Raw genomic sequence first — 9,067 nt, 5'->3', positions numbered from 1 at the left:
CTTGAGGAAGTCTAGAGTGTCCACTCTTACTCTTCTCAAAACAGACTGAAAGGCAGCAGAGGGCAGTGGTTTGGAGCCCAGACCCAAGACAGTCAGCACAGCAGCTGTGTCCTTGCTGCTGTGTGACCTCAGGCAGATGATGTGACATCTCTGTGCTTCCTGTGCTTCATCTGTAAAACCAGAATAATCAGAAACTTGCCTCAGCGAGTTGACTTGAGGGTTAGGAGTCAATAACTCCAAAACGCCCAGAACAGCTCCTGGCATGCGTGTGCGGTGGGTCCAGAATAATACCTGGCAGACACTCAGTGGGTCCTCATGTGGTGCTTGTGATTGGATCTTACCACGGGGCAGTACCACCAACAATGTTTTTCTGTGCATTGATTATTATCCTGCTCTGCTTATTAAAATGTAAGGTCCTTGGGGTTGGCCATTACGCCTTCACGCACAACTCTAGAAAAAAGCTCTTCCTTGTACATGAGTGGGTTTTAATAATTATAGGCTCAACGTCCACAAGCCCCTTGTTCAAGAAATTGAGCAGTATATCCAAGTGTCTTCAAAATGTGAGTTAAGACTTTACCTAACAAATGCAATCAGTGAAAGCTGGTTTCTTGAACCCTCAATGAATCCCTGACAATAAATTAAAAAAAAAAAAAATGTGAGTTAAATCACCTCCAGCAAACTGCCCTCCAAGAAAAACTGACAATTCTGAGATTACATGTTTTTAGCAGCTATAGTGGAGCCTAAATTTTTCTTGGGACCATCTCGTAGGGATAAAATATGTGATTTTTTTTCCTTCTGCTTAGGCACAAGATCCTCAGGTTCTGGATCAGCTGTCCAAAAACATCACCAGGATGGGGCTGACAAACTTCACCCTCAACTACCTCAGGGTAAGACCAATAGAAGGATTGTATTTTCTGGCGAGTTTGAAGAGTACTTCAGAGGTTTAGATGCATCTTGGACCAAGGAGTTAAAATGAAGTACAGGTGATACAGCACAGCGTGTTTGCTCTGTACGAATGTGTGTGCGTGTGTATATGTGCGTGTGCGTGCGTGTGTGTGTGCCCCTGCACACAGCCCGTGCTTTCAGTGGAGGATGGAGTTTAATTTGCAAAGCATCAAAGCTAGAATTTGTCAGGGTTCAGCTTGTTCGGTACATTCATATGACTCTTGGAACTAATTATTCAAAGGCTAGCAATGTCCCCTTCTCCTAAATAGCTTTGGTGCCCCTTTCCTCTGTTACTGGTCTCCAAGTGGAGTTTTTTCTGAGTTCTTGGTGTTCGTCTTGGGAAAGAATCTCAGGACATGCCACCTAAGCCAAGCAGGTGAACACTTTATTGAAAGTGAAAGTACACTGGGGGGAGAGGGGTAAAAAGAAAGCAGCTGCACTAGAAGGAAGTGATTTTAAATCTTTTATAGTCTTATTCACTGGGAAAAGGGTGTTAAGGCCAAGTGGTTGATTTTTACTAAGAATTTGGGTAGAATTGGGTTCACTCCCGTTTTCATACTGGTTGTCTTAGAACTGGTGATTTCAAGCGAGGAGAAATTTTAAAACCACAATGCCAGTGATATTGTCTTTAGCCAAAGTTCATGTAAGGTAGTGGAGTTATCAGACAAGCCAGTGCAAGCTGTTTGGGTCCGTGGTTAACAGCCCCTTGTGTTTAAGGATTAACACCTGTGTCTGACCTTCGAGCCCCTTGAAGATGGAAGAATTGAGCATTAAGGAATGAATGAATTAACCCAGATGCAGGGGCGGGAAGGATGTTTCCATCAGAGGGAAAAGGAACATGGATTTAAAGGTGGAATTGCAAACCATTGCATGATACTGGGACATGAAGGGGCCAGAGGGACCTTCATCTGATCTCAGCATTGTCTCTCAGGATCCAGCCTATCACGTCTGCTTGTCTTGAGCTCTAATGGGTTAGTGTTGAGTTAGCTGCCTCTGTGTCTCCACTCGGGGCTGTCCCCCCTTAGGTTAGTCAACGTGCTGCCCCATAGAGTCTCCTGAAGAATTCTAACCCAATGCTATAGCTCTTTTCTAAGGCTTCTTAGGGACTCTCCGTATAACATGCAACTTTTCTCTGGTTTGGATTTAAATTTAGTTGTTATTTTAAAAAGTTAATTGTTTTAGACAAAATTAACTACCTGCATGGTACTCAGACCTTCCATATTTAGTCTAAAAGATAATAGACTTCACACTGGCTTTAGCATAGAATTACATCAGTTGACTTACGGGTGGAAGATTTGGTTCCGTTCACTAGGGAAGTATCACCCTCCAGTACCCAGGAGAAGGAAGTGGCCACCTTACACATCCTTTTGCCTCTGAGATGTTGGATCCTTTCATTGTATACCAAGTCACCTTGCCAGGGCCTTCACCCCGTTTTAAGGTTTTCGTTATTGCTTCTTTGTCCTTACGTACAGCCTAAGTCTGTGAATTTTGTTTGGTATTCATAATGCTCTGTGTACAGCCATTTCGTATCAGCTGAAATACTGCAATGCTTTGGTGGGGCTTTCTCTTCTGTGAATTAAGAATGATTTGGGCAGATTCTTCCAAGCCATTCACACGCTGCTATGCGCCAGGCCCTGAGCTGACACTAATGACGCAAAGACAAAAGTCATGCTACCCGCCACCAAGGATCTCACTCCTATGAAGGGTCGACCATAAAGAGAAAATACAAAAGAAGTGGCAAATACCAAGATAGAAACTTCCAGAAGGAATTATGGGAGAATAAAACAGAGATATCTGAGAGGAATCGGTCAGAGAACTCTCCATGAAGAAGAAGATGGAAGAATTGGGCATGAAAGAATGAATGAATTAACCCAGATGCAGGGGCGGGAAGGATGTTTCCATCAGAGGGAAAAAGAACATGGATTAAAAGGTGGAATTGCAAACCACTGGATGATACCGGGACATGAAGGGGCCAGAAGGGGCAAGACAGTCATTTGGGAAGCAGGTCTTAGAGCAAGTGGCTGATCAGGCTACTGAACCACAGACATTTTGGCGATGAGGAACCTCTGGTTAGATGAGAAAATAGAGTCCTTGTTCTGGGTAGAAGTAAAAGATTCTTACAGTCCACAGCCTAGGTTCCGCAGGGCCAAATCTAGACACGGTAGGGCCTGCAATCAGCTGTACTGCCCACTCTCCAGCTCATCCCAACGCCCCTGCTCTTTTAAACCATAAATGAGCCCATGGACCTCTGCCCAGGGTAGCTGGAACCATGTCCTCCCAAAAGTCTGGGCTCTTCATTCAGAGCTGACTGTCCTGTGGGGCAGTGAGGCCTGGGGAATTGCTCTGTCTGCAGGGACCCAGAGGGTGCTCTATGAGGCTGGGCATTGTGTCTTGTCAGGGACAAGGAGAGGGTCAGGTGGAAACAGGAAATAATATGCCCACCCCCCAGCAGTAAAGAAGCTCCATACCACATGTCCTCAGCTGACCCCACTCTGGCAGCTGGGACTTCAGAGTCTCAGCTTGGCGTCTAACACTATGAGAGTATGTTGGGCAGATTCTTAGTTACATCTTTTAGCTGCATTTATCACAGATTAATCAACACTAAATCTCCATCCTTCTCCCCACTGCTCTTACTGTTATCCAGAAATAGTTGACTTTTACGCTGTGGCCAAAGGACCCTGTGTCCCCACATCCTGAAGTCTGTGAAGCCCAGATCATACCTATGACAAGAGAAGAAGGGTGTCTCTCCTCTCCTGACCATGACACCAGGAAAGCCATTCATGATGTGGACAGGGGAGGGCAGCATTTCAAGGCTATCGCTTGTACTCAGCGCTTGCTGCACGTCAGGTCTGATGCCATCTAGCTTACGATTTAACTGGTCTCTCAACAGCCCTGCTCCCCATCACCATCCCCACAGCAAAGCAGGTCACAGAGAGCTTAAGAAAGTGAAGTAAGTTGCCTAGCCTCATGCACCTGGCAGGACTGGGGCTGGAACCCAGGCAGGCTGGTTCTTTGTAGTGAGAATCCACCTGCCTCACTACAAAGCCCTACTGGCTTCCAGCAAACGCACCAGGCTGACAATACTGGCAGGAGTTGGGCTGTGTCTCCCCCCACCTTCTCTGGAGAGTCAGCATCTCTCACGGGCCCTTCATTCACTTTGCCAAAAATAATACCAGCTCTTTGAGTTTAGTGCAAGGTCTAAGTCAGTCATGGAAGGGGCTTGGCACAGGGCCTGGGGACAGAGAGTGCCTCATCGGTGTTCACTGTCATAACATATTTAGCACCTGTTCTGTGTCAGTGTTGTTCACTGTGGCAGAGCCCTGAGCCCTGCTTGCTGACGGCCCGTGCCCTCACTCCGGGTCCACCTCGAGTTACTCTCTGGACTGGCACCTACTTATTTAGCAGCTGTTTGCCCCCCCTGCCTTCATTCCTTCCTTCCTTCACTCTCTCATTCATTTGTTTGTCTGTTGATTGGTTTGGCACCCTTCTGTTGGGCCCACTCCCCATTTCTGGCAGTTTCCCGGGTGCTGTGTTTTGTCACAGAGATGTGGCCTCTGTCCTCTGGAGGCACTCACAAGGGGGCAGGGCTGGTGTCACATCGCAGTGAGGTGGGCTGGAATGGAGGGACATGAAAAGCCTGTGCTAGCCCAGGGAATGATCCCAGGGTGTCGGGATAGAAGCCATCCCACCAACAGACCCTCAGGGCGGCCACGTGCCACGGGTGCATCACGACTGAACAGAATCTCAAACGCGCTCACTGCCCAAACCAGCACAGGTGGGCTTCCCTGGGACGCCTGGCCTGGTTAGTGGTCACTGAGAATGACAGACAAAGGTGGTATCTTCAGTTTAGAACCGGGATTTAAGAGTCCCCTCATAGCATCATCATCTAACATATTTTAAAGACTGCTGAGCAGTCACAAACTGCTCTCATTTATAAAACCACCTGAAGACTGAACGAAGCCCCTCCCCCGTCCAACTGAGGAGCGTGGCCTTTGCCTCAGGCACTGAAATCACTGAATTGTTGTTCAAATAAAGTTAATAAGGAGTTTCAATATCAACTCCCAGAGTCTAAAATAGAGGTCAGACAGGTGGGCTGGCAAGTACCAATCCAAGGCCTTTGGATCAGTAGAATTGAAAAAAATGATGCCCCCTGCTTTGGAAAGAAAGGATAGAGATTGTAAATGCTCCAGACACTGATCATTTCCATGTGCCGTGTCTGACATGTAGCAAAATTAAGCAGGGCAGAAAGTAAGCAATTACAGTCATTTAGCTTTGTCAAAACAAGTTCATCTACATGTATTCCCATGAAATTCTGAACCATTCTTATGGACACCAGCAGTCAGGAGGTGGCTGAGGCAGCTCTCATCATTGGGGCAGGATCTTGTGAACCCCATGATGGCCGGGCTGTGGAGGTCATGAGTGAGGGTGATGGAGCGGGACTCAGACGCTGGCTGTCATTACTTTGCAAGGGGCCCAGGTGACCTGAAGCTTAGAACTGACAACAGGAATAGCTGTTGCCATTAGCTTTAAGTTGTCAAATAGCCTTCCCTCCTGTCCCCTCCTGTCAGCTCTCTGCATGACAAGGTTGGAGGTGCCCTGTGCTAAGAGGTGCAGTGACATCTGACCCAGTGGTCCTAGGGGAGCTGCTGGAGGTCACCAAGCCCACTGAGCCTGCAGGGGCAGCACTTTGTTGCAATGAGGTCACCTTGATGACCTGAGGGAGGCTGGGGCTTGCTGACTGAGTGTCCCTGAAGTCATTCTCCAGCCCATTGCTCAGAGAAACCTGTACAATGGGGAAGTATTAAGGCTCTCGGGCATTCCCAAACACTGGGGGGTAGGTTTTACCAAGAATGTCCTCCATTGTCAGGGAGGCCATTTATTTTATGATATGGGATAATGATACCACCCAGTCATTTAAAAAACTAAAGATAGAAAGTCTAAGGTAAGAAATAGTCCCTACTTCCTAGGGTTGCTGTGGATACCAGAGCAAGATATCACCTAATACCAGGGAGAATGGCTTTCATCAAAAAGATGAAAATAGATGCTGGTGTGGATGTAGAGAGGAAGGAACTCACATACCCTGTTTGTGGGACTGCGAACTGGTACAACCTCTATGGAAAGTAATATGGAAATATCTCAAAGAACTGGAAGTAGACTTAACACTTGATCCTGAAACCCCACTATCATCTTTACCAGAAAGACAACGGCACTCAAATGTTTATTACAGCACAATTCACAATCGCAAAGATGTGCAATCAACCCAAGTGCCCATCCATACATGAGTAAAATGTGGTGTATGTATACCAGGGATCACTACTCAGCCACAGACATAAACAGTGAACTAATACCATTTGTAAGAACCTGGAGACCATTCTTCTAAGTGAAGTATTATAAGAATAGAAAAACAAACACCACATGTGCTCACTGTTAAACTGGAACTAATGGTTCAACACCCATGCGCACATTTGGTAGTAAAACTCAGCAGAGAACAAGCAGGTGGGAGGGGACAGGTGGAGGGGCCGGTAAAGTCACACCTCCCGGGCCCAGTGCCCACTATCCAGAGGAGGGGAACACTTCTAACTTTCACTCATCTGTACAAAAGCAATTCATGTTACCAAAACACACATATTCCCATCATATTCTGAAATTTTAAAGAGACAGAAACTTCCTGCAAATCACAGCACAGAGCAGCAGGGCTTGGCACCTAGCAAGTGCTCCATCAGTGTCAGCCAGTGTGGTATTGTCACTGCACCTGGAAGCAGTTTCTCCCAGAGCACATAATTTTTTTCCTTACATACTAAGAAATGCTTAGGATGAAAGCCATTCTCACTGGAGTTAGGCGATAGCTCCATCCTTTTTGGTAATATTCACATCAGCCTTAGGAGGTAGGGACTCTATCTTAGCCTCGTTTTGCAAGTGAGGAAACTGAGACACAGAGAAGTGACTTCCCAAGGTCACAGAGCCAGTTAGTGGCAGAATAGGGATTTGAACCCAAGGTCCAACTCCAGGTACAGAGGAGAGAGAGGTTGTGGGGAGGTGGGGGTGGAAGGCTGCAAAGTCTGAATAGAGGAGATGGCCCTTGATTGATTCTGAAAGATGGGTAGGTGGACGTCAGACAGACAAGGCAGCAGGATCTGCCTGAACTGGGTCAGAAAAGAAGGGAGAAAGTTGGTGGTTGGAGAAACTCTAGGAAGTTTCAAACAGTAAAGATGTAGATTTCAAATTTGTTTTAGGCACTGACACAGGTGGGTGTTTTGAGTCAAAACCATGCAGCCTAGCTAAGTGGCATACTTCTAGAAAAGATCTTTTTCCCCCAACAAAAGCATAGCACAGTGAGGGGAAACAGCCTCCCTCTGTGGCATGAGCCTGGGACTTAGGACGTGTCTGAGAACATGGCCTTGCTAGCTGTGTGACCTCGAGCAAGTTATGGGACTTCTCCAAGCCTCCATTTTCTCCTCTGTGAAGTGAGCTGTGACATACACCCCTATTGGTTCTAGCAAAGGAAAGGCACGTGACCCCTCTATAAAGGTCTCTGGTCCTCTCTCATGGTTAGAGTTGAGTCATCAACACACACGGGGGTCAATCCTTCTTCCTTAATTCTTCTTGCCTTCCATTTCATCAAAGTGAAGTCTCTTCCTAACCAAGGTTTGAAATTGCCATCACTTCAAATTCCTTTTATGAAATTCTTGTGTGTACGTGTTTCCTATATGCAATAACCATGTCCTTTAAGTAACTTTAAAGAATAAGGTTTAAAAATTTAAAAAGAAATAAATGACATCTATTTTGTTTCTAATTCCATAAAAGTTAAAGGAGGGTGTGAAATACAGAAACGATGTCCTTAAGTATTGAAAGGAAACCCCCACACACTTCCAACGTGACCTTGGGTGAAACGTGCCATTGTCATATCCATTCATCTCCTGTAATAATATAATAATCCTCGCAGGGACACCATTGATTTGCATGGTTGTCTACTTCCTTGAGGATCTGAGTAGTCTATTTTTGTTGTTAAATTTTATGCCATTTCACTAACCAGCAGATTTTTGGGCAGTGTTGACTATGTGTTCAGCAAGAAAGGGACAGGGCAGTATGTTTATGAGAATGGCCAAGGCGCATGCCCTTTTTAAAGGAGTTTGAGAGGCCACTACAGGTGTGTCTGCTTCCAGCTACCGCTGTCCAGCCTCAGCTGAAGACTTCACGTCACCCTGGAATTGTTACCCTCTCCTGATTTCCCTGAGGGTACCTCATCCTCTTAGGCTCAGCAGATGACTTACATGTGACTCGTTTCTGGTTTTCAATGCACTGATCGACTGCTCCTCTTCTCCACACCTTCTCATGTGGGCAGGCAAGGCCCTTGTGATTCTGCCTCTGCTGCTTCTTGGCCTCAACCCCATGCCCCTTCTCTAGCTTGTTCTCCATTCTGGACCACAAAGGCTTCACCTACAGTTGGTCCCAGTTGTTGATACCTGCCTCTGTGCCTCTGCACAGTGTGACTCATGGCCTGGAACACTCTTCTTCCCCCTCTCCTCTCGTTCAATTTTCACAGGCTAGTTATTTCTCATCCTCAGACCCATTTATCTGTCACCTCCTGTGAGAATCTCCCTCCAGCTCTCATCTGGGAGGTAGGAGCTCCCCTCCTGCCCCTAGCGTACCAGGAGTTCTGTGCACGCAGACAGGGGCTCGGTCTTTGCAGGTCACTTGACAGGTCTTGACAGGTCACTGAGAATCGTCACTGTGCTCATCCATCTCCTGCACTAGGCTCTGAGCAAGGTGAGCACACATAAGCCCCCAGCAGAGGTCTCTGAGTGGATGGCTGCTGAATAGGTGGTTTGGTAAATGGCAGACAAGATTTTGAATGGTATAAAAAACAAACCCCACCCCTACCCCAAGTAAGCTTTGATGAATTTACTTACCCTAGCATCTAAAAAAACAAAATGTGTAATTCATTTGTAAAGTCACTGCCTAGAACTTTACCATGAAATTAAGAAGCAAAAGAGTTGAATGCACTGAAAAACTAAAATAAAACTTGGCGAGACGGCTTCATATCTCTCCTATGTGCAAATTCCCAGTTACACACTCAAAGTTCCCAGTGTCACATTTGTGTTCTAATATCACATCTTCTCCT

General features: G+C 46.4%; 1 protein-coding gene across 8 annotated transcripts in view; it reads left to right on the top strand.

Annotated features, from left to right (window-relative positions):
* The window catches only part of LDB2 (LIM domain binding 2), a 334,861-nt gene that overhangs the window by 283,775 nt on the left and 42,019 nt on the right, over positions 1 to 9,067 (top strand). For all 8 annotated transcript variants that reach the window (XM_012807460.2, XM_003793491.3, XM_003793492.2 and 5 more), the window contains exon 5: positions 804 to 887. In XM_012807460.2, the coding sequence (XP_012662914.1) occupies positions 804 to 887 (84 nt within the window). The remainder of the gene's footprint in view (positions 1 to 803; positions 888 to 9,067) is intronic.

Source organism: Otolemur garnettii, unplaced genomic scaffold (assembly GCF_000181295.1).
Source record: "Otolemur garnettii isolate 467f Iridium unplaced genomic scaffold, OtoGar3 scaffold00069, whole genome shotgun sequence".
In the NCBI taxonomy this organism is placed as follows: domain Eukaryota; kingdom Metazoa; phylum Chordata; class Mammalia; order Primates; family Galagidae; genus Otolemur; species Otolemur garnettii.
The sequence above is the reverse complement of the archived record's forward strand: the minus strand, read 5'-3'. Positions and strand labels throughout refer to the sequence as shown.